General features: G+C 53.6%; 1 protein-coding gene across 7 annotated transcripts in view; it reads right to left on the reverse strand.

The window, feature by feature from the left end:
- AP2A2 (adaptor related protein complex 2 subunit alpha 2) overlaps nucleotides 1-25,018 on the reverse strand; it is a 78,931-nt gene extending 53,913 nt beyond the window's left edge. For 3 of the 7 annotated variants that reach the window (XM_059151843.1, XM_059151834.1, XM_059151825.1), the window contains exon 1: nucleotides 23,914-24,180. In XM_059151843.1, coding sequence (XP_059007826.1) covers nucleotides 23,914-23,980 — 67 coding nt within the window. In that variant the 5' untranslated portion in view covers nucleotides 23,981-24,180. Of the gene's footprint in view, nucleotides 1-11,559; nucleotides 11,576-23,913; nucleotides 24,183-24,777 lie in introns of those variants that run through there. The other 4 variants (XR_009348639.1, XM_059151865.1, XM_059151815.1 and 1 more) reach the window with 4 other exon arrangements.
- Nucleotides 25,019-25,588: the final 570 nt, after the last annotated feature.

Below are 25,588 nucleotides of genomic sequence, written 5' to 3' on the forward strand. Positions count from 1 at the left end.
ACCTAATTTGGGGTATACAATTATTCAAAGCATTCCATTACAATGCTTTTTATCTCTGCAAAGTCAGTAGTAACATCCCTTCTTTCATTCTTTTTTTTTTTTTTTTAAAGATTTTATTTATTTATTTGACAGAGATCACAAGCAGGCAGAGAGGCAGGCAGAGAGAGAGAGGAGGCAGGGTCCCTGTGGAGCAGAGAGCCCGATGTGGGGCTCGATCCCAGGACCCTGGGATCACGACCCGAGCGGAAGGCAGAGGCTTCACCCACTGAGCCACCCAAGCACCCACTTTCTTTCATTCTTGATTTCAGTAATTTTGAGTCTTTCCTTTTTTTCTTGGTCAGTCTAGCTAAAGTTTTGTCAGTTTTGCTGATCTTTTCAAAGAACCAATCTTTGATCTAATCTTTGTTATTTTCTTCTTTCTGCTTGCTTTGGGTTTTGTTTGCTCTTTTTTTTTTTTCCTGAATTCTTAAAGTGAAATATTAGGCTAACGATTTGAGATCTTCTTTCTTAAGTAGGTATTTGCAGCTGTAAGCCCCCCCCCCCCAAAGCCCTGCTCTTACTGCATCCCTTACGTTTTGGCAGATTGGGCTATTTTCATTTATCTTATTCTTTTACTCTCCCTTTGTTCAGGGAGATCATTAAGAAGATGAGATTCCCAGTTAACCAGAGACCTAAATGCAGGCAATCGGCACCTCCTCACCGCCACCCTGTCCTTGGAATGTGGGTTCCCCTTGGATTCTCCTCTCCCAAAAGCTGCAGCAAGTGTAGGGACAGCCTCGAGAGATCGATGCGGTCCTGAGACCATCTGGACAGTACCCGTGACTGAAGCCAGCCAAGGCCTCTACGGAAACTTTGTAAGGAGTGGTGAGTGGACACAGAGACCCGTGAGTCCTGCAGCTGCTCAAGCCGTCCTCACTTGTTAAGTAGTTTTGCTTATGAAACCCACCGCCTACCACTCTGCAGCAGCCCGCTCTTCAGTCAGTCTCTCCCTGCCCTCCAAACAGAGCCCAGCGTCGACTAATGCCCAGGAAGCTCCCAAGGAGCTTACAACCCAACACCCTGTGTCTTCTTCTGTGACGCGGTGGCTCCTGAGGGCAGTGTTTGATCTTCACAAACTCGTCAATTTTCCAAATTTCCTTCTATCACTGATTTTTCTAATTTCATCCCATTGTGGCTGAAGAACATATTTTGTATTATTTCAATCCTTTTAAATTCACTGAGGCTTTTGTTTATGGCCTAACAGGCGCTCTAGGCTGAAGGATGCCCCGTGCACTGGAAGAGAGGGTGTGAACTCCGCTCGCTCTGGGGGGAAATAGTCCATACATGTCAGGTCTGGCTGGTCCGCAGTGCGGAGTCTCTATCCGCTGCTAATCATGTCTGCTTGTGTGTCGATCCCTGAAAGCCGCGCAAAGTCTCCAACATCACAGTCATCTACTTCTCCCTTTGAGCTTATCACGAATTTCGTCTCTGTAATTCGGGCTCTGTTACTAAGTGGGACTACATTTATGCTGATGTATCTTGAGAGAGTCACTCCTTACCATTATAAAATGTTCTTCTAGGTCTCTAAACTTTTGTCTTAACGTCTATTCTGTCTGATCCTAGCACAGCCTCTTGAGCTCTCTTCTGGTTACTACTTACAAGGCACATCATTTTTCTTCCTCTTACTTGCTGTCTTTTAATCTAAAGACTACCTCTGCTTCTGTTATTTTTTTAAGAAGGCTCAACACAGGGCTTGAACTCACAACCCTGAGACCAAAACCTGAGATTAGAGCAAGAGTCACTCAACCTACAGAGCCACCCAGGTGTCCCCATGTCTGCCGTTTAATTCAAGCGTTTAATCTGGTTACATAAAATAATTACTGATAAGGTAGGATTCTTATCTGCCATTTTGCTTATTTTTGATATATCTTGTACCTCTGTTCCTATATTCTTCCCTGACAGTCTTCTTTTGTGTTATTTTTTAGTGCACTACTTTAATTCCCTTGTTTCTTTTTCTGTACTTTTTTAGCGACTTTCCTAGTAGTTGCCTAGACATTATAATTAACACCCTAACTTAAAGCGACCCAGTCCGGGTTAACATGAAGGTAACTGTAACAGTTCGGAGAAATTCTACGCCGGTCCCGCTCCCTCCTTTGCACTACTGTAATACAAATCACCTCTTTATACATTAAAAGCCCATCAGTACAGTTCTATTTAAACTGTATTTAAATTAAGATTGTTTTATGCAATTGTCCTTTAAACCAGGTAAAAGACAAAAGGTGGTTAAAAACAAACCACCTGCGCTTTTAGAGGCACCCACACAGGCCCCACACAGTCGTCTTAGCTGCGGCTCTTCCTTCCTTCGTGGCCTCTAGGGCTTCATGCCCCGCGTTTCGGCCTGAAGCACTCCCTTTGGTATTTATTGTGGGGCAGGTCTGCGAACAACAGACCCCCTCTCTCATTTACGGAATGGTATCTTAGTTTCCGCGTGTCTGAAGGATGCTCCTGCTGTAGACACAGTCTTGGCTGACAGGCATTTCCTTGCGGCATTCTGCAGCTGCCGGCCGCGGCCTTCTGAGCTCCCGGCTTCTGATGAGAAGTGAGCTGTGAATCTTGAAGGTCTCTCAAAAATGAGAAGTCACTTTCCTCACTGCTTTCCAGAACGTCCCCATGTCTTTGTCTTTCAACAGACTGACTGTGACGCGTCTAGATACTGATCTCCCTAGATCGATCCTTCTAAGAGGTCATCTTGGATGCGCACGTAGGTGTCTGAGACCGAAAGCAGGGAGTTGATGTCTTCAAATAACCTTCGTGCACTTTTCTCCTATTCCTCTCTTTATGAAGCTCTGATTACGGGTGTATCAGTATGCTAGATGACATCCCACAGATCTCCAAAGCTCTGTTCTTTTTTCTTTTAAGATGGTATTTATTTGGGGCACCTGGGTGGCTCAGCAGGTTAAGCCTCTGCCTTCGGCTCAGGTCATGATCTCAGGGTCCTGGGATCGAGCCCCGCATCGGGCTCCTTGCTCAGCAGGGAGCCTGCTTCCTCCTCTCTCTCTGCCTGCCTCTCTGCCTACTTGTGATCTTCCTGTCCAATAAATAAATACAATTTTTTTTAAAAAGATTGTATTTATTTATTTATCTGAGAGAGACTGAGCGAGCGAGAGAGAGAAACTAGAGGGAGAAGCAGACTCCCTGCTGAGCCCAACGCAGGGCTCAGACCCAGAACTCCAGCATCACGACCTGGGCCAAAGGCAGACATTGAACAGACTGAGTCACCGAGGTGCCCCTGTTCATTTTTTCTTTGTTTTTTTTTTTTTTTTTTCTTTCTGTTCCTCAGATTAGATTTATACTTACCTTGATATTGATCTTAATTTAATTATCTTAACAAACCAATTCTCAAATTCACGGATTCTTTCTTCTGCCAGCTCAGATCTGCCACTAAGCCCCTCCAGTAAATTTTTCAATCTAGTTATTATATTTCCAACTCCAGAGCTTCAATTTGTTTTTTTTTTTTTTTTAATGATTTCTACCTCTTCTTTGATATGCTCTATTTCGTGAGACATCATTTTCATGTTTTAATTCTTCAGACACAGTTTGAGTTCTTGGCACAGATTTAGAATAGCAGATTTGAAGACCTTGTCTAATAAGTCCAACATCTGGACCCTTTCAAGGATAGTTTCTACTGGCTACTTTTTTCCCTGTGTATAGACTATATCTTCCTTTTTCTATGTACATCTCATAATTTTATTGAAAACTGGACATTTTAGGTAATATAATGTGGCGATTCTGGAGACCCAAATGCCCCTCCCCGGGAGTTACTGGTGTTATCTGCCGTTGCTCTGTCTGTGGCTGCGTCCGTTTCTTCAGTGACTTCCTGAACTAGTTCTGTAAAGTCTGTAATTCCCTAGAGTTTACAGCTACCACAGTCTTGGCTTAGCTAACTTAGTGGTCAGTTCATGACTGACCGGGGATCTCCTTCAGGGCCTTGAGCAAGTGTCCCAGACACTGCCAAGGAACTCTGGGTGTTAAGCCCGTCAGCACTCGGCCGGATGTAACTCTGCCTCTGCGCCACTCCCTGTTGGCACCCGGACTCACGACTGGCCGGAGGTGAGAGCCTGCGGCCTTCTCAAGTCTTCCCAGGCAGACGTACAATCCTGAGCTCAGGCAGCCTTCCAGACCCACAGAAACCTGTCAGAGCCTGTCAGAGCACCCTGATGGCATGTCACTCTTTGCATCTTCCTGTGAAGATTTAGGCCAGTTGCCTGCTTGCCCCCAACTGTGATATTAAACAAATGTCACTGAATGTTTCCCACGACACACTAGGACAGGGCTTTTCCCACTGAACAAAGTCAAATAATGGTAAGTTCTGCAAATGGGGCTTTTCCGGAAAGCTACAAGCCCGGCCAGACAGTAACCATGCTCTAAGAACAGGAACCCGTCCGGTCTCTCCAGTGGCTGCAAGGCTGCTTTTTTCCACAGCTACCTGGTTGTGAAGCTGCTCACTGTCAATGCCGCTGCAAATCACGCGAGAGGAGAACCAGAGGAGGTCAAGTTAGAGGTTCAACAGTTTTGTTGAATAAATCCGCCTGACACTGTTTGAACCTTTGGCTAATTTCCAGAGCTCTGGCAGAATCAGTTAGACCGTTTTTACCACTGTTTTCAATGTCTTTACAGCGGGACGGACTGATAGAGGTTCTCAATCCACCACTCTGAGTAAATGGCATGTCTGCTACAGATTCAAAGCCACTACTAGGAAAGAGTACTTGACCACCCGCACCCTGTCGATTCTGCTCTCTGCATCTCCAAAATCCACCCCTTTCCATTCCTACTCCCTCGATTCAGACGCTCACCATCTCCTAGACCAAAGCAATTTCCTGCCTCTAAGCCTAGTCTAAAATCCATCCTCTGCGTTCAAAATTACTATTTTACTAAGAAAAAATAAGTTGCATAGGGTCACTGTCCTGCTTAAAATGCATCAGTGGACCACATCTTCCAGAGGAGGTCCCCCATGCTCTGCTCCGGCCTGTCTCTCCTGCCCTGTCCTACTGCCAGAACCCCACCACCTGCGAGACACTACTCCTGCTAAAGACCACCCACAACTCCATGCGTCCTGCTGCCATTCTTCAGCGAGACGCACGGTGTTCCCCAGTTTCCTGGGCCATCTCCTTGCACTGTGAGCTTAGTAAGACCTGACCCGAATACTATCTCTGGATGACCTGATTGCTCTCCCCTAAGCTCATCATCACTCATTGTCACTACTCATCTCACACCACTTAACATTATGCATTCAAGGGCTTGAGCAACGCTGAGGACAGAGACCATGTCTCATCATTCCCGATGTTTAATGTGCAAAAACAAACAAACCAAAAACAAAAAGAAAGAAAAAGCCACAGTCCGATGCTCTCCGAAGGCCCTCCATAGCACCTGTCTCCCCAGCTCCGTACACTCTGACCGACCCTCCGGCTCCTCCCTCTGGGCTCGCTCTCCTGCAGCCTCACCGGCCTCCTGTCTCTTGCATACACCGCTCATCTCCCCCCCCCCCCCCCCGCCGTGGAAGCCTTCCCACGTGTGGTCCCTCTGTCCAAGGTGTTCTCCCGCTCACTTCCCTATGGCCCAGTGCCTTCAGTTACCTTCGCAGCAAGACCAATCCTGATCAGCCTATTTGGAGTTGAAAACACAGCCTCATGTTCCCCGCCACCTTCTCCCCCTAACTTCTCTCTCTTGCACTTACTGTCTTCCCACATAAGCTATAATTTCTACCAGAATGTACGTGAGCTCCCTGCGAGTAGGCAGACTTGTGCGTCCAAGTCACTGGTGTGGCCTCGGAGCGCCGGACAGGACCTGGAACTCAGCAGGTCCTCAGTCGATGCTCCGTGAGGACAGCAGGCCCAGCACACAGAACGCGTTAACAACGGCGTACATCTGAGTACTCATCATAAGCTGAACTGTCCCAAGAGCTTTACACACTGAGCTAACAAACCACTAAGTTTGGGGTTGCCTGGGTGGCACAACTGGTTAAGCGTCTGGCTCTTGGTTTCAGCTCCGATCAGGATCTCCGGGTGGGGAAATCAAGCCCAGCATCAGGCTCTGAGCTCAGCAGCGAGTCTGCTAGAGACTCTCTCTCTCCCTCCGCCCTCTCAATCGCATTCTGTCTCTCTCAGTCTCTAAAGTAAATAAGCAAATAAATCTTAAAAAAAAAAAAAAAAAAAAAAAGAGGGTGCCTGGGGGTGGGGAGGGCTGCGCATCTGCCTTCAGCTCAGGTCAAGATCTCAAGGTCCTGGGATGGAGCCCCGCATCAGGCTCCCTGCCCAGCGGGAAGCCTGCTTCTCCCTCTCCCGCTCCCCCTGCTTATGTTCCCTCTTGCTATGTCTCTCTCTGTCAAATAAATAAATAAAAATCTTAAATGGGAAAAAAAAAAAAAAACCCAGCCAGGGATGCCTGGGTGGCTCAGTCTGTTAAGCATCTGCCTTCGGCCTGGGTCGTGATCCCAGGTCCCTGGGATCGAGTCCCACATGGGGCTCCCTACTCAGCAGGGAGCCTGCTTCTCCCTCTGCCTGCCCCTTCCCCTGCTTGTGCGCACTCTCTCTCTCCCGCTAGCATTCTCTCTCTCTCTGACAAATAAATAATCTTTTAAATAAATAAGTAATAAAATAAACATATACACGTATACATACAGAATACATGTATATAAAGTCAGTCCGAAACTTACGTAAAAGAAGCAGCCCGGACGATAAGAGCCGTCACCACCATCAGGGATGCTGGAAAGAGAGGACCAGGCAGCGACTACTCAGACCGACAGCGCGAGCTGGGGCCCAGCCTGCGAGACGGAGAGCTAGTGGAAACGAGCCTTCCCGAGGACCGGAAAGGCCTGGGACTGAAACCGCTAGGTGCCTCGGGAGGTGGGCCTCGGGAGGAGGGCTGAGCCTCTGCAGGGAGCAGCGGGCTCCCTCGGGCACACCCTGCTGTCAGGCAAACCACCCGCCACCACCAGCAGAAGACCAGAGGTTCCCCCTCTGGAAAAGCAGGAGCACAGAAGCTCTAGCCCCGGTGACGCCAGCGGAGGCTGGGACACGGGGCCGCACCGAGCAGAGCAGCCCTGAGTGACGACTCACCGGTGGGGAGCCCGCCGTCCCGGGTGAGCGGGGCTTACAGCTCCCGCCTGCCTCACCAGGCAAGAGACGAGACTGAAGCGTCCCTCGGGAGAGACTGAGGAGCCACTGACGTGCAGGTTCCCCCAGGGACAGAGACCCCTCCCCCTCCCGAGCAGGGACCAGGGTCCCGCCACCAGGCGTCCGGGAAGTGCCCACAGCCCGAGCCAGAGACCAAAGTGAGCCTGCAGGAGAGGCTCTACGGAGCAAGACACTCCCAAGCAATACAGAGAAAATACAGGGTTTTTTAATATTTTATTTATTTATTAATTTGACAGACAGAGAGGCAGGCAGAGAGAGGGGGAAGCAGGCTCCTCGCGGAGCAGACAGCCCGATGCAGGGCTCGATCCCAGGACCCTGAGACCATGACCCGAGCCGAAGGCAGAGGCTTTAACCCACTGAGCCACCCAGGTGCCCCGAAAATACAGTTTTAAGAACCAGATAACACCAAAAAAAGGAGAACTCAGACAATAAGAAAGGCCTCGAATTATAAGAGTACTTGCAGAAATTTTTAAAAGTTCAAAAGAAGGGCCAGAGGACAAAGTTGCAAGTGTCAGAAATGAAGGAGCACAGGGAAAAAGAAATGGAAGAGGAAAGATAAAAAGGCAAGAAAATGTGAGTCAAGAGGTCAACCCTCACCTCTTAATAGAAGACCGGTGAAGGAGAAGAAAGTGAAAGGGAATTATCAAAGAGATAAAACACGAGCGCGCCCACACCCACACGAACGCCCACACCCAGACGAAAAAGGTCACCTGGAGCCTGGGGGGCTCAGTCCGAGAAGCCGATGCCTTCGGCTCAGGTCACCATCCGGAGTCCCAGGGCTGAACTCATCAGGGAGTCGGCTTCTCCCTCTGACCTCTCCCCTCTCATCCTCTCTCTCTTTCTCTCTCTCTCAAATAAATAAATAAAATTTTTTAAAACAGAGAGAGAGAAAGGTCACCATGTGCCACGCCCCTGGCACAGCACCTTAAAATCGCAGACACTAGACACCAGGAATACAGCTGAGCCTTCAAAATTGAGGAAAAGTTACTTTCAGCTAGAATTCTACCAGAGCCAAATTCTCAATAAAGTACAATGGTAAAAAAATGCATTCTTTTCAAAAATGCAAAATCTCTGAAGAATTTTACCTGCTACACACTCTCACCCAGCACAAAGCAACACCAGCCCAGAGGACAGACACGGAGGTCCAGCCAGAGACAAGGCCCTCGGGACTACAAGGAAGGGAAGTCCCAGCAGGACAGCGTGAGCAGAACCGACCAGTCCAGACGACGACGGCAGAACCGATCACCGCACGAAGGCCATGTCCAACACGCAAGGTAGGGGCTGAGAGGCTGCCGGGACCAGCCACGTGACCTGGACTCACACCCAGACGGTCACGGCTGAAAAGCAACCGGAGCGTTAATGCATACAAAAAAGTAGAGGCCACTGGGCTGGCTCAGTCGGTGGAGCATGTGACTCTTGATCCCAGGATCATAGGTTCGAGCCCCACACGGGCTCGTAGTAGTAGTACAGATTACTTAAAAATAAAATCTTTAAAAACAACAAAAGTACAAAAGCAGTAATTAACACCAAAGATATTAAGTTGAACTACCGAGCCAGCTGGAGGGCTCCGTTGGTAACGCATCTGACTTTGGCTCAGGTCGTGATCCCAGGGTCCTGGAAGTGAACCCCACGTCGAGCTCCCTGCTCAATGGGGAGCCTGCTTCTCCCTCTCCCTCTGCTGCTTTCTCTCTCCTACTCTAATAAATAAAGAAAATCTTTTTTTTTTTAAGATTTTCTTTATTTATTTGACAGAGATGACAAGCAGGCAGAGAGGCAGACAGAGAGAGAGGAGGAAGCAGGCTCCCTGCAGAACAAAGAGCCCGATGCGGGGCTCGATCCCAGGACCCTGAGATCATGACCTGAGCCGAAGACACAGGCTTAACCCACTGAGCCACCCAGGCGCCCCAAGAAAATCTTCTTCAAAAAAAAGTTGACTACCTTGGGACGTCTGGGTGGCTCAGTTGGTTAAGCAGCTGCCTTCGGCTCGGGTCATGATCCCAGCGTCCTGGGATCGAGTCCCACATCGGGCTCCTTGCTCCGCAGGGAGCCTGCTTCTCCCTCTAACTTTGCCTTCCACTCTGTCTGCTTGTGCTCGCTCTCGCTCGCTCTCTCTCTGATAAATAAATTAATTAATTAATTAAATTTTTTTTTAAAAAAATTTCCTTAGGAAAAAAAAAAAAGTTGACTACCATTCTCAGCTGAGAGTATTTTCAGACATTAAATGCTATACATTAATTAAACAAAATATTGCGGCATGTTAGAGAATGACACAAGGAAAGCTCAGGTAAATTAAATCCTTACCCTCCAAAGTAAGAAGTCAGTAAATCATAACTAAGTGGGAAGAAACACCCATAAGTGGTATAACATGGCATTCAGTAATTACATTTTTTTACAGTAAATATGACAAAAAATGCCGTGAAACGAAAATAAATGACTCTGCGGTTCAGGAGTGGGGAGATGAGGCCGAGGTCAAGTGTTTTACAAGGAACTGCTTAAACTGCACTCTTGATTTTAACCTCCTTGTAACTTTTCAAAACCTTCAGGACCAGACGAGACAGGAAAATAACAAGAACGCACACCACGGAGAAGACCATTGCCCACCGTGACACGACCTCTCTCGGCGCCACACCCGGCTCACCACCGTTGGTGATGAATGTCCACGCACATGGCTCCTCACATGGTCTGGTCCCCGCCCGAGACACCCCGCCAAAGTCACCCTCCCACCCATGGTCCACCGCAGGTGTCCTGCCAGCCCCAACCTTCCAGCCCACTCCGGCAGGTAAGCCCAGTCTCCTGGCAGCCATGAGCCCCCGACCCCAGGGCCTGATCTTCTCTCCCTCTCTCTTTCCCTCCTTCCTCCCTGCTCCTTCCCCATGGTCACCCCGTCTGAGCCAGCTTCAGTCCCACCACACATGCCAAGTCCTGGCCCTGCTTCTCTGTCTGTGCACCTGCCTGGTAGAAACCCCTCCCTGCTGAATCCAATTCTTGGCCACCTGGCACCACACACGGCCCGGACAGCCGAGTGTGCCTGCGGAAAGCACACACCCAGTCGCTGGGCCGGCCTCGCACGCGCGGGGAGCCAGGGAGGCCCTGCCCGGCTCTCCTAGGCTGTCCTGAACCGCCACCCCACGGCTTCCCCTCTACCCCCAAGAGCCGCTCCCTCACCGCCCCCGCTGGCCACCAGAGCCCCCCCCCCCCCCACCGACAGCACCGGTGCGCCCACACCACCGCCCCTGCCGCACCTTCTCTCTGGCTCTGCTTTCTCTCTCCCAGCAGCCCACAAACAGGCTCTACCTCCCCCACGCCCCAGGGCCCTCACCTTCCTTCCCTGGTTCAGAGCCTCCTAACCCTCTGCCTGCTTCCCGACCCTTCCTCTTCCCAACACCACCAGCAGAATTCTTCCCGAAGCAAGTCCCTTCTCTGCTAACCGCCCGCCCCTCCTCCCCACTGGCTCCCCGTCACTCAGGATGAAACCCAGAGCTCTCCGAATAGTCACGAGATCCCCAGCATCTCCCGTGCCCCCTGTACCCAACTCCAACGTCCCAGGCTCTCTCCCGAACCCTCAGTCCGGCCGCATTGTCCCCCAGCACTGAAGGGGGGGCCTGACCCCCAGCTGCACTACCTCAACTGCGGTTCCCTTCTTCTGCCTTGTCCCCCCATCACACGCGGTGCACGGGGTGCGGAGTATCGTGCTTACATCACGTCTCCCTCGCCAGAATGTAAGCCACACAGCGATGCTCTTGTCTATTTTGCTCACTGTCCAGAACTGGCACTCAGTGAACTGATGAACAAATGAATTAAACTCAAAAAAACTTTTTGACCCCACTGTGATAGCAGAATACGCACCACCCCGCCGCCCCATCCTCCAACGACGCCCACACCCTAAAATTAGGGCCTCCTGGGACATCTTCCAGGGCAAAAGGGACTCCGCACGTGTAATTAAGACAGGGGATGGACCTGCGTCCTGCTGACCGGCCCAATCGAATCTGAGCCCTTAAAAGCAGAGAACTCGTTCTGCCTAGAGGCGGAACATGAGCCAAGTCGAGAGATCGAGAGATCGTGCTTTGAGAGGGACTCCCTGGAGAGGCCTCCTGCGAGCCTTGAGAAGGCAGGTGGGCTGGCTCTAGGAGGAGACCAGCAGGGAAAGGGGACCCCATCCCTGTGCTACAAGGACTGACTGGAAGCAGCGTCACCACCAGAGTCTCCAGAAGGAACCCCCTGATCTTAGCCTTGTGAGGCTCTGGGCAGAGGACCCTGCTGGGCCCGGCCGTGCAGGGCTCCTGACCCACAAACAGGAGCGAGCACAGGAGGCTGGGCCCGGCCGCTCACTCTGTGCACCCGTCGCAGCAGCGACAGAGCTCACTCGCCCTCCGCAACCTGCACTCACCATCTCTCTCTCCCCTTTACGGGAGAGCTCCTCGAGGGTTGACTCTCGGGTTTCCAATTATTCTCCCTTAAACGACCGCATTACGTTCACCTCTGCACCAGACTGCTTCCTCCTCACTGGCCTGCGTGCCTCCCAGCTGGACGCGGCGCTCCTGACGGCTTCCGGTCTGCATGCCTGGAGCTCCAGCCACCGGCCCGCGAGCCGGGCCAGCACTGAGCTCAGGAGAGAACGCTCGGAGCAGGTCGCCCCGGTGTGACCCCGGATCTACCTCTTCCTGGGCAGTCACATGGCCATGGGCTCAGGGCCTCAGGCTGCCCATCTATGGACAGGGAGGACCGCAGTACCTACCGTGAGGTTACCATGACGGTCTGATACAGCAGCGAAGGCAGCGGACTCGGAAGCATGCCGGGCACGCAGTAAAGCTATAGGAGTGAGAGTACAGCTCTCTCTACAGGTGACTTCTACTCACTCCCTCGGTGAGCTCCCAGGCTCATGGCTTCAAACAACACCTACAAGGAATGCCCCCGTACTTTTACCCCAGCCCAGACCTCTTCTCGGAATTCCAGTCTTGGAATTCATATCCAACTGCAGACTCAACGCCTCTCCCCAAAACCTAAAGGTGATAAACAGGGACACGATTTACCTTCCCACCTCAGGCAACTAAACACCTGTTCTCAGGAACTGGACAGCAGACTACGGACAAGAGTGATCACCAAGAGGCAGAGAAGAACCAAGATGAGGCTTACAACTGCTCCTGCTTTCTGCTTCGGGAGGGGGACCCCAAACAGAGCCCTGAGGTCTCTGCGAAGCGAGGAGACAGACCGAGGAGGCTAGAGCGTGCAGGGAGGAACGCTGGAACAGAGCCTGCTGCCGGGAGAGCAGAGCGCCGGGGGGCTGCAGAAGGGTCCTGGCGTCTCGGTCGCACTACTTCTCTGCTCAAGCAAGACAGGAAGCTCCTGAGGCTGTTGAAAGAGCCACTGGAAAGAAACCAGAGGGTAAACCATGGAAGGCAGCATAGGGCCAGCAAGCCAGAGGGAAATCTCATAAAACCAGGGCACGGAGCTGAGCTCTAAGCAGGAGCGCTATCCCTCCAGGGTGGGGTCAAATCAGTCCCAGACTAAAGGCTGCTCTGGTCCCTCCTTCTAAGAATCAAACGGTTTTCAGGTAGTTGAGCTTCATCCTGGCACAAAACTCAAGGATATTTAAAGAAATACAACAATATTTAGGACTGACAAGGTGAAATTCACGACGTCTGGCATCCAGTAAAAAGTTAGATATGCTAGGTGCCTGGGTGGCGCAGTCAGTTAAGCATCAGACTCTTGCTTTCAGCTCAGGAGACGATCTCAGGACCTTGAGAGGGAACCCAGTGGTACACCAGGCTCAGCAGGGAGTCTGCTTACGACTCTCTCTCCCGCACTCTGCCCCTCCCACTGCTCGCACTCTCTATCAAATAAATATTTCTTTTAAGATTTTGTTTATTTGGGGCCCCTGGGTGACTCAGTGGGTTAAAGCTTCTGTCTTTGGCTCAGGTCATGATCCCAGTGTGGGCTCTCTGCTCAGCAGGGAGCCTGCTTCTCCCTCTCCCACTCCCCAGCTTGTGTTCCCTCTCTCGCTGTCTCTCTCTCTGCCAAATAAATAAGTCTTTAAAAAAAAAAAAAAAAAGATTTAGCAGAGGCTGAGGGAGAAGCAGGCTCCCCACAGGGCAACCCTCACAAGGCCCAACCAGTGGTCAGATCCCAGAACTCTGGGATCATGACCTGAGCTGAAAGCAAACACTGAGCCAACTGAGACACCCACGTATCCCAATAAATAAATCTTTAAAAAAAAAAAAAAAAAAAACACCTTCTTCAGGCGACCTGACCTGACCACATTCTTTGATATCAAGAACCTTCCCCCCTCTCTGTTCATCTTCCCTACTTGATTTTCCTCCACAACAGATCAACAAAAAGATGAATGGATATAAATAAATACATATTTTTCTCATCTATTTTGTCCGCCTACTCTCGTAAGCACTGAGGTTCTGAAAGCAGAGGAATTTTTGTCCATTTGGTTAACCACTGAATCCCGGGGCCTAGAAGAGATAGTGCCTGGCACATACCAGGCGCTCAACAGATTTCGCAAATGAACGAACAAATGAATTGTACAATTAAATCAGAAAACAGAATCCAGAAAAATAAACGAATTTTGAAACACATGCCTTCAAAATATACTTTGCTCTTGGGCTTGTACCAAGTGTATAGCAAAACCATAAGAACACTGTAGGAAGAACTTTGGTTTTTTGACCACTTAATATTAAAGAGATTTCAATTAGATCTGCAGCAAGTGCCGCAGGAGAGAACACACATCGGACGTGAGCACCCAACAGAAAAGCATCTCTTGCCCCTCTGCGACCAGCATCTGTGCAAGCGGTCCACCACTCCAACCCATGGGTGACAATCTCAAAAAAAAAAAAAAAAAAAGAAAGAAAGAAAGAAAAGAAAAAAGAGAAAACCTCAGGAACTGAACAACTTGGCACAAAAGGCCCCTCAGACAATGAATCACCTCCCCCCCCACCTCTGGTACTCGAACAAAAGTTACAAGCTAATTAAAAGAAATAACTGCGGGGGAGGGGGGTCGGCGCCTGGTGGCTTCGTAAATGTCTGCCTTTGACTCAGGTCATGATCCCAGGGTCCTGGGGTCGAGCCCCGCATCAGGATCCCTGCTTGGTGGGGAGCCTGCTTCGCCCTCTGCCTGCTCCCCTGCTTGTGTACGCTCTTTCTCTTTCTCTCTCTGTCAAATAATTAAGTAAAACCTTTATTTTTTAAAGATTTTATTTATTTATCTGACAGAGATCCCAAGTAGGCAGCGAGGCAGGCAGAGAGAGAGGAGGAAGCAGGCTCCGCGCTGAGCAAAGAGAGCTTGACTCGGGGCTCAATCCCAGGACCCTGGGATCATGACCCGAGCAGAAGGCAGAGGCTTTAACCCACTGAGCCACCCAAATAAAATCTTTTCAAAATAAAAAATTTAAATTTAAAAAAGAAAAGAAAGAACAGAGACTGTGAAGAATGTGTCCTATAGAAGAAAGGCCTGTTGAAGACTCGCGGAAGGAGGCATGTTTCCACCACATCCCCTGCCTGGCACCGTCCAGCATGAACTGTCACAGAAGACTCTGATTCCCATGGGCACAACAAGGTTCAAACTCAGGTTCTGATCTGATCGTGCCGTACCTGACACTGAAAAGAAAGGCAGGGGGGAGGGCACCTGGGTGGCCTAATGGGTGAAGCGTCTGCTGTTTGGCTCATGACTCCGGAACACCCTCCCCCTCTTCTGCTCCTCCCCCTGCTCATGAGAGCACGCACCCCCGGACCCCCCCCACACAAATAAACCAAATCTTAAAAAAAAAAATTTTTTTTTTAAAAAGCTACAGAACTGTGGGACGCCTGGGTGGCTCAGTTGGTTAAGCGGCTGCCTTCGGCTCAGGTCATGATCCCGGCGTCCTGGGATCGAGTCCCACATCGGGCTCCTTTCTCGGCGGGGAGCCTGCTTCTCCCTCTGCCTCTGCCTGCCGTTCTGTCTGCCTGTGCTTGCTCTCTCCCCCTCTCTCTCTCTGATAAATAAATTAAAAAAAAAAAAATCTTTAAAAAAAAAAATAAAAAGCTACAGAACTGTATTTTTCAGTAGCAATAAATGCCACCCAAAAGTGTTTCAAAATACTCATTTTCCTGCTCTATTTTTTCTATCAGTTCAGTAGTTATCTAAAACAGCATCAGTTGTGGGGCGCCTGGGTGGCTCAGTGGGTTAAAGCCTCTGCCTTCAGCTCAGGTCATGATCTCAGGGTCCTGGGATCGAGCCCCGCATCGGGCTCTCTGCTCAGCAAGGAGCCTGCTTCCTCCTCTCTCCCTCTCTCTGCCTACTTGTGATCTCTGTCAGATGAGTAAATAAAATCTTTTAAAAGTAAAAAATAAATAAAAAAGTAAAACAGCATCAGTTGAGTATCTTTTCTCAATGCTTTTTTTTTTTTAAGATTTTATTTATTTATTTGACAGACAGAGATCACGAGCCGGCAGAGAGGCAGGCGGGGGTGGGGAGGGGGGAAGCAGGCTCCCTGCTGAGCAGAAAGCCGGATGCGGGGCTCGATCCCAGGACCCTGGGATCATGACCTGAGTGGAAGGCAGAGGCTTAACCCACTGAGCCACCCAGCGCCCCTTCTCTGTGCTTTTTAAACTGTATTAGAAACATGAAATTGCTCTCAAGCACATTACATGAAGGCAGGCCGGCCACGCAAATCCCAATACGGCCCTGCCTGCCTAAGGAGCTGCGAGTGCTTTAGGTCCGCGACGTCACCAGTCCTTATGATGCTCCTGACCTGGCACCAGGAGGGAGTTTAATGGGAAGGAAAACACCTTACGATGCCAAACAGAAACAAGGCAGCCCAATGTGGATGCTGACCCCACACTTTTACTCGTGAACAGATGACAAATCCTGGGCATGTGACGAGGGAGATGGGAAACACCCAGAACACAAGGAACACACAAAACCGCCACAGCTGTCCCTGGGTTCAAATTTGGAGCAAAACTGAAGACTCCAGACTCCAGAGAGCCACAGTTTGCAAAAGTGAGAGACGAAAGGAAGCAGTACCAGCATCTGGCCCAAAGCACCCGCAGAAACTTTGGTTTCCCCCTCAAGTCCCTGTTTCCTGAGGCAGCAGGAAGCTGAGGGAGCCGTCCCAGGCCAGAGCCTAGCAAAGGAGTGGGTCTCAGGCTTGTTGCAAAGACCGTCCTCTCTTCGTGGGGCACATCATGCCCTCTCCAACCTGTCGCACCCGCACTAACACAGACGACCACTCCAAGGGCCCGACCGCAGGCCCCATCCCCTCGCCGGCCGTGCCCCCCACCTTCCCACCTGGGAGCTCCCCACTCCCACTGAATTCTCCTGACTCCACCCCCACACTCCCACGGTTCGATGACTGGGCCACAGCCCTCGTCCCCTTGGCCGAGAACAGTGAGGGAAGAAGAACCAATTGCTGGCGGGAAGTGGCGCGTGAAGGCGGGCAGGACCCCGAGTGTCACAAGGTCAGGCCGCATCTCCTAAGCAGTCCCGACAGTCCGGCACGGCGAGGACTCGCCTCTCCCTCTCTGGCCCGTGCACCCCGCACCCCGCCACCCCCACGCTCTCCTTGCCCTTCTTCCCGACCAGGACTAGTGGCCAACAAGGCCACTTCCTCCCTGCTCATTTCCCCCAAGCACCGCCAAGAACCCTCTCGGCCCTCCATCCGGCCCTCCATGCGAGGGCGAGGGCAAGGGCTAATCTTATCGCTCAGCCTCAGCTCCCACCTCCCTGCGGACCACCCCCCGGAACCCGTCCGCCCTGAACGGGGCCTAAGCAAGAGGCACATACAACGTCTCATGACATTTCAACCATGTAAACTTGCATCACGAACTCAGTTAGGTTTAAAAAGGTCAATGCCAGAATCAATAAGCGCAGTTGGATCACCTAAATCTCAGACATCACACGACCCAGTGAAAACTGTTCATTCTAGTGACTTAAGAGCACCACTCGTTGTGTTAAGGTGAGGGCAAAATTATCTAATCTACTTCACACTGCACGGAAGAGGGCAGAAACCACCAACACTCTAGCTCCCAAACGTGTATTTTGTTTTGTTTTTAAGGATTTTATTTATTTATTTGTCAGAGAGAGAGAGCGCACAAATGGGGAGCCGCAGGCGGAGAGAGAAGCAGGCCCCCCCGAGCCAGGAGCCCAACACAGGGCTCGATCCCAGGACCCTGAGATTGACCTGAGCCAAGGGTAGAGGCTCAACCCCCTGAGCCCCCAGGCGCCCCGTCCCACCTGCGGTTTCAGCATCAGAGCCCGGCGCTGAGCACCATGAAGGCGGACAGCCAGGCACCGTTCCTATCTAGCTATCCCACGTTCAGCTCATCCTGCTGGTCCAAGGAGGGAACGGACCACACACACTTCAACAAAAGAAGAATATTCCACAAGGTCAAGGGTAAATACGAAACACTCCCAAGTCTGACTCAGAACTACCTTTTGTAGGTGCCGGAGCTCCTGGTGTTCCTCTGCTATTCCGTCTGCCCTCTAGGACCTCCCCACGTGCTTTCAGGGCAAGGATTCATCTTGTTACCAGACAACTGCTTACTCCCCTAATTCTGCGATCCAGAGTCCTGAATACAGGCGGCGCTCAGTAAGGATGCGTCCACTGGCCAGAACTCGTCGTTTGTCTGCAAGCTCTTCGGGGGAACAGGGACCACACATTCTATTTCTCTGAACTCCACAAATTTCACATAACAGGTCCAGATGCCATCCCTTACCCAAAACCCAAGTCCCGATGAGTCCCAGAATCCAGAAGGGCTCAGACTCTAGGAGGAAGCACAGGACCCAGTCACTGGCCTAGAAGCACGATGCACTTGTGCACATTCACACAGGAGGGAGGCCACACAGAGCTTCGTCGCTGTATTTTCGCCAAATGAGTTCACCAAAGACTCACAAAAACACTTTTTGTTCTGGGAGTCTTATAAGCTTTGAAATTTGCACTAAGGGAAGACAGCCCTGGCCTGAGGAATTCCAAGGTGCTCCGAGCCCCGCCCACTCAGGAGCTCCCACCAGGGAGCCCCTTGTCTGGGGGGGGGGGGGGGGGCATCACGCCTGAATCCACCCCTCAGCTCTGGCTCTGCAATTTTTTAAAAGCCAAGGAGATGCTACTTAATGTCCCAAAGAGAGTCTTCCCAATAATTCTGCAACTACAAAATCCTGACACATGCTGTCGCCAAAACAACAGAGCAAAAATCACTTTAAGAGGAAAGAGAAGTCGGGGTACCGGGGTGGCTCAGTGGGTTAAGCCTCTGCCTTCGGCTCAGGTCATGATCGCAGGGTCCTGGGATCGAGTCCCGCATCGGGCTCTCTGCTCGGCGGGGAGCCTGCTTCCCTTCCTCTCTCTCTGCCTGCCTCTCTGCCTACTTGTGATCTCTGTCTGTCAAATAAATAAATAAAGTCTCTAACAAAGAGACAGAGAGAGAAAAGAGAAGTGATGTGAAGTACCTGGCATGAGAGCTTGCGTACACAACACTCCAGCTTGTCATGGAAGAAACGGGGTCCCCGCTCCAGAGGAGCCAGGAGGGAAACGGGGAAGAACACACAGGTATTTCCGAGCAGCAGTGACCACCCACCTCGGCAGAAAAATTCAACCTGGATCAAAGACTTCCTTCCTCCTCCCGGCATGCCGCTCCCTCCCTCCCTTCCGTCTTTGCCACACACTTCCTAAATCCGTTTCCAAGGAATATAAATCATGCAGAAGAGTGCAAAAGAAAAAGCAAGAAGAGCATTCTTTTTCAAAAAGTCAGCATTTTTTAAACGTCCTGTCAAGACGAAAATGACCATCAATCTTTTTTTAAGAACTGTAGAAGTTAAAAAGCAGACTGGCAAACTCTGACTCTGATCTCTATCATTACTAAGGAAAATCAGGTACCAACGTCGCGTTTCACTTCCTACACTGATGCTTAAGCGGAACTTCAATTTTTTATGTTCAGTTTCTCCACGTTCAACTTGTGACTCGGAACAAATGGAATTTCATAAACAAATAAGTGTTTTAAACTTTAGTCATGCTGAAAACCAATTCAAAGGGATGCCCAAGGCCAACAAGGCTACCAGAGACAGAAAGGACACCGTTTTGTGCCCAACACAACGAGCAGAGCACAGACACTCCCCCAGTCTGTCGCTGCACCTGCAGCGACACCACACGCTTTCTCCAAGAACTCGGGAAATGTGGTTTTTGCCAAACAGCTGATTACATCTCTCCACTGGTCTCCCTTCCTTCGAGGGAGTGCCCCGAGGGATGAATCCAAATGCCTCCAAGCCCAAGCCCGAGGACAGGCCTCAACTCATCTGCACAGCACAGCCCCCGCCACCACGTGCGCAGAGGAGTAAGTGGCGATCTCCTGCCCACTGGCTACACCATGGGTCTCACAAGAATGAAGACCTATCACTTCTCTCTCACTGCAGTCTTGATTACTCTGCAATCCACTCCAAGTCTAGTGTTTTCAGCAGGGTTTTACATTCTCAGCACGGTCACAGCGCTGACCCGTCCACGGCGGTGCACAAAGACACGCATTAAGTTCTGTACGACCGTCTGCCAACAAAGCACACGTGTGAACGTAAACAAAAGTGCCAAAGTAACTGAAGAGCAAAGAGCTCTTCTCTTCCCAATGTCAGCAGTTCTCTCATTTTCTTTAAATTCATCCCTTGAGGTGCGCTGGGTGCCTCGGCTGAGGGTCTGACCCTAGGTTTCAGCTCAGGTCACGATCTCGGTACTGAGATGGCGCCAGCAGCAGGCAGCCGGTGGGGGGCGGAGCCTGCCTGACCGCTCTCTGCTCCCTCCTGCTCGTGTGCACACGCACACGCCTGCACACCCGCGCTCGTGCTCTTGCTCGCTCGCTCTTGCGAATAAATAAATCTTTAGGAACAAAATCCGGGATGCCTGGATTGGCTCATCAGTTAAACATGTGCCTGCGGCTCAGGTCAGGATCCCAGAGTCCTGCGCTAGAGCCCCGCATCCGGCTCTCTGCTGATGGCGAGTCTGCTTCCCCCTCTGCCTGCTGCTCTCCCCGCCTGTGCGCTCTCTCTCTCCCTCTCTGACAAATAAATAAAATCTTTAAAAAAATAAAATAAAATAAATTTTAAAAATTTAAAGAATTTTTTTTTTAAATCCACCATTTGGCTATGATAAACATCAATGCAGCCGCCTGGATGGGCTTCAGGGGACTGTGCAGAGTGAGAAAAGCCCACCTGGACCGGTCACATACCGCACAACACGAGTCACACAACCTCCTTGGGAGAACAGACTAGTAGCTGGGAAGGGGTAGGCGGGCTCTACGGAGCAACACAGGGGCTCTGGGATGATGGGAAAGCTCTCCCTCCGATTCATGTGGGGCTTGCGTGAAGCTAAATGTGATAAAAGTACAAAGGCCCACCCACCCACACCCACCCACACCCACCCACACCCACACACACCCATTAGGTAAAACTGATAAAATGTGACTACGCCCTGTGGAGTGTAGCAATGCTAGTTTCCTGGTGTTGAAACTGTACTGTTATGCAAGAGACCCCTCTGAAGAGGTGGGGTGAAGGGTGCTGGGACCTCCCTGTCGCTCCGTTTCTCTGCAACTTCTTGTGAATCTATATTTATTTCAAAACAAAAAATTATTTAAAAATTGGGACTAAATAAAAGGGTTAGGATTTTAAATATCAATTTAAAAACAGACAGAAAGAGGGTGCCTGGGTGGCTCAGTGGGTTAAGCCGCTGCCTTTGGCTCAGGTCATGATCTCAGGGTCCTGGGATCGAGTCCCACATCGGGCTCTTTGCTCAGCGGAGAGCCTGCTTCCTCCTCTCTCTCTCCGCCTGCTTCTCTGCCTACTTGTGATCTCTCTCTGTCAAATAAATAAATAAAATCTTTAAAAAAAAAAAAAAAAACAGACAGAAAGAAAGAGTTCATTAACTCCCATACACCAAACTCACATTAGCCAAATTCAGCGGCTCTCGGCTGAAGTTAATCAAAACGGATCAAGTGAGGGGCGCCTGGGTGGCTCAGTGGGTGAAGCCTCTCCTTCGGCTCAGGTCATGATCTCGGGGTCCTGGGATCGAGCCTGCATCTGCCTCAGCATCCCTGCTGACCAGGGACCTGCTTCCCCTCTCTCTCTGCCTCACTCTCTGCCTACTTGGGATCTCTGTCTGTCTAATAAATAAATAAAATATTAAAAAAAAAAAAAAAAAAAGAGGAGGAAGGCTCCCAGCCAGTCACCCGAAGTGAACGACTCACATGAGGTGCAGAGGCACACGGCCACTCCTGAAGACCTTAAAGGGAGCAATTTAAGGAGAGCCGCAGTTTTAGAGCTGAACCAGGCTTCAGTGACACTCTAGCTCAGAATGCGCCCTCTTCATCAGCTGAGAAACCTGGAGGTCAGCGGCCCCCGGCTTTGGATCGTGAAGCAGGTGAGAAGCAGTCAGGGTCCAGACCCCTGCCACAAACTCAGTGACCTCTCTGCATGGAGCCTGCCTACATCATACCAAGAACCCACTACACACACAAAATCAGAGGTGGGCAAGGAAAGGGGGCCACAGGGACTGCTCTCCCTGCCCCACCGGGGTTATGCAGACCGGCTCTGGCCAGGGTTAGCTCTCCGAGACCACCCGCAGCCACCGGCCCACACGTGCCTCGAAGGTTAACCCCTGCGGCCGGCCGCGAGCACGTCTCGGCCCCTCCACCTGCAGTGCCGTCAGACAAACCATCTTCCAGGGACGTCCTCTCTGGCTCGCTCGCCTACGCTCCTCCTGGGCACATGTCTCATGCCGGACCCTGTGCAAGCAGTTGAGGACAGACATGACGAACAAGACGGGCGCGGAGCCTGCCTCACGGGGCTTCCGGGGCAGCGCGGGCACAGCACCCCAAGCCCACGACACTGCCCGGAAGGAGGAGCGCAGCACTACGACGGATGGGACACAGGTCAGGGCACAGTGCGGTCGCAAAGGTGTTTCCGGAGGAAGGGGCCATAATAAACAGAGACCTGCCCCCCAGGAGGGCGAGGCGCGCCTCCCTCCTGACACTCCTCCGGGAGAGCGCGGGTCTATCCCCTGGCCCTGCGCCGGAGCAGACCGTGTCCCGCTCGACAGTGTCTGCACAACTTGGGTGGTTGTCGCACGGAGGCAGCGACTGTCCAGAGGCCCGGGAGGCCGCTCTCCACCGCCACTGGGCAGCTCAGCTCGACAAGGGCCGGGCCCCAAGCTCCACAGTGTGGGGCTGGGGAAAGTCTGCCCTACGGTCCGTGGGCAAGTCCCTGCAGAGTGTCTCAGTGTCTCTCTTGCCCACCGCATTTTCCTCCGAAAATGGGAGAACTGACATCCCTGCTAATGTAGGGCTGCGAGCCCTCCGGCCAAGGGCTCCCCTGCGGTGAGGGTTGGGGTTAGCCCTAACCCCAGCCCTAACCCTAACCGTGCGGAACAGCAAGGGAAGGAAAAGCTCCGTGTGAAAGCTCGGCTCTGACAGAGGTCCCCACGCGGACCTCGGTTTCTCACACGGCACGGAGAGGGACAGAAGAGCTGAGCGTCCCCAGTCTTGGGGAGACCCAGCCGGGCGTCTGGGTCCTCCGGTCTAAGCAGGGGAGGGGTCAAGGGCAGGCCCCACAGGGCAGCATCTACCGGCCGGTGCGGGGACGTTCCTCGAGACCACGCCGGCCCAGAGGTGAGAAGTCAGGCAACTGTCCACGGGACGCACAGCAGCAGCAAAGCACCAGGTAGGAAACTGGCTTGTGTCTAATTTAAAACGAGGACGGCGTTTTGGTTCTCTGCAGACCAAAGCCAGGTTTCTGGGTGGACCCGCGGTGCCCCCACCAGCCTCCTGGCCTGCTTCTGCTGTCCCACCGTGAGGGGACACGCATGTCCCCGAGAACGCACACAGCGGCCAGGCCAGTCGCCCCAAAGCCATGCCACCCTCTACTGCCCTGCGTCTGGATCCCCCCGGGAATGGGTCACTTTAATCAGGGGGAGCCACCAGAGCCCGGCAAGACAGGGCTGTCCCCACTCCCCAGTGGAGAGCCGTGCTGCTCTGGAAAACGCTGGGTTAAATGCTCCATCACCAGACGACAGCAGTCTGCTGTCGATGACATCATGGGGGGGGGGGGGGTCCTCGTCGGAACCGGTCACCGATGCCACAGCCCCCCCTGCACCCCGCAACTCCGGCCCCACTGCTGCCTTAGCCGCAGGCCCCAGTCCCACCCCGACCCTGCGTCCCAGAGCCCTGCAGGTCCCTCGCAGCTCCGGCCTGCGCCCCCTGACCCCTGCCCTCCGGGTCCGCACCCAGACACCCCCGCACCCCCACACGCCAAGCCACGTCCCTGGACTCCGACCCTCTAGGTTCCCAAGTGGGACCCTCGCGCTCCCTGCCTGCGCGCCTGAACCCCTGCCCTCCGGGTCCGCATCCTGGACCCCGCCCCGCACCCCCACACCCCGACCCTACGCCCCCCTCCGAGATCCCCACCCCGCACTCCGGCCTGCGCCCCGGGACCCCCGCCCCCCGGGTCCGCACCGGGGACCGCGCCCCGCCCCGCGCCCCCGCACCCCGAGCCTACGCCCCCGAGACCCCCCAGCACGCACTCCCGCCAGCGCCCCCGCACCCCCGCCCTCTAGCTCCGCGCCCGGGACCCCACCCCGCACCCCGCACCCCGCACCCCCGGGCCTGCGCGCCCGGACCCCCGCCCTCCGGGTCCGCAGCCAGGATCCCGCCCCGCCCCGCGCCCCGGGCCCCCGCCGTCCGGGTCCGCCCCGGGCCCCCGCCGCCGCAGGCCGGGTCTCGCGCCGCGGCCACTCACAGTTGCGGATGTCGGAGATGAAGACCGCCAGACCCCGCATCCCGTCCCCCTTCGACACGGCCGGCATCTTCGGGCCCCGGGGAACGGCCGGGGCGGGCGCGCCCGGAGGAGCAGCGGGCAGCGGGCAGCGCGGAGCGGGCAGCGGGGAGCGGGCAGCGGGCAGCGGGCAGCGCGGAGCGGGTCGCCGCCGCCTCTGGGGCCGCCTCAGCCGGAGCCGCCTCGGGCTCCGAGCGCCGCTTTCAGGGCCCGCCGCCGCCGCCGCCGCCGCGCGCGCGCGCGCACGCACACACGCTCGCGGTGCCGTGCACGCGCACGTTCGCTCCGGCGGCGGCCGGCGGCGCGGGAACGAGCCCGTCGAGCGCGGACGCAGAAAGTCAGGCGCGAGGACGCCCCCTGCCGGCAGACGCGCGGCGGGCGGCTCTGGGAGCCGGGCTTCGTGTCCGGGCTCCCCAGGACCCCCTCCACGACCGTGTCCACCGTGGGGGGCCCTGAGGGCCTGCGGCACGTCACCCGCTGTCCAGGGCCAGCAGCCCCTTCCTTGACAGAGGGGGCCCTGAGGCCTGAGGAGTAAGGACCGCCGCCCCGACTGCACCGGATGACCACAGGGCCCAGTCTTCCCTTCCATCCCTCAGTGCCCAGCCAGGGTCCTTTGCCACCACCCAACTCGGCCCCGAGGCCTGGACAGGGCGCGGACCCCCAGGGAGTCTGTTCCCAGGGCAGGTGTCCGGGCTGAGCCTCGCCTCTGCGGAGCCGGACGGCTTGGAGCGGGAAGCGTCCTCCTGTGCGGGGTGGGTTATCTGCCCCCCACCCCCACCTGCTACTGGCCCAACCCACGGAAGAGACCTCTGTCCCGCCCTGGCTCACTTCCTCCGTTCCCAGGGAGAGGTCCGCCGGTCTGGACCCTGGCCCGGAGGAGGAAGGGGTGGGGCCCCTTGCGCAGACCCGGCCCGCACCCAGGCTCTGGGCCTGCAAGACCCCCGGGAGTGGGGGGGAGACTGGAACTGTGCAGACTCGAATCCTTATAAGGCAGCAATTTCACCGCCTTCCAAAGAGCTGGGCCAGCAGACAGCTTCCTGCAGGAGGGGAGATCCCCAGGGAGCGCAGGCCGCAGGCCAGCAGATAACCCTCCGCGGCCAAGCCAGGGGACTCAGATGAGCAGACCCTGACCCACCCCCAGCAGCCTCTGGAGGCCGGGCAATGCCCAAAGGTTGCGGGGGCCCACCTCCCCGATGCGGAGGGCTTTTCTGAGGAAGGGCTTGGAGCTGGGCAGACATCCCGCCCCCTTCCAGTGCTGACTGTGGGCCTCCCAAGCCTCCTGGCATTCCACCAAGCACGTGTGTGTTCGGGGAGGGGGTCCCAGAGCCTGATGAGACACACAGGCAGCCATAAGAAAGACCCCACACTTCCTCCTAACTCCCACACCTTGCCAGACACACAAGCCCTCAGGGCGTGACTACCACCAGACCTCAGTCCTGAGTCCACTCAGCCCTGCCTAACCAGCCTGACTCCTCGGCAGGGGACAGGCCACCTTCTAGAATATGAAGTGCTCGTTAACAGTCTCATTTCTTACGTGGCGTGAATTGGACATCCGTGTCACAACTGTGTTTCCAGGGGCAAGGGCAGACCTCAGAGTCTCTTTCCAGCGTCCCTGGCCTATGCGAAGTAAGGACACAAG

The sequence above is a fragment of the Mustela lutreola genome, chromosome 1 (genome assembly GCF_030435805.1).
Source record: "Mustela lutreola isolate mMusLut2 chromosome 1, mMusLut2.pri, whole genome shotgun sequence".
NCBI classification, from domain to species: Eukaryota; Metazoa; Chordata; class Mammalia; order Carnivora; family Mustelidae; genus Mustela; species Mustela lutreola.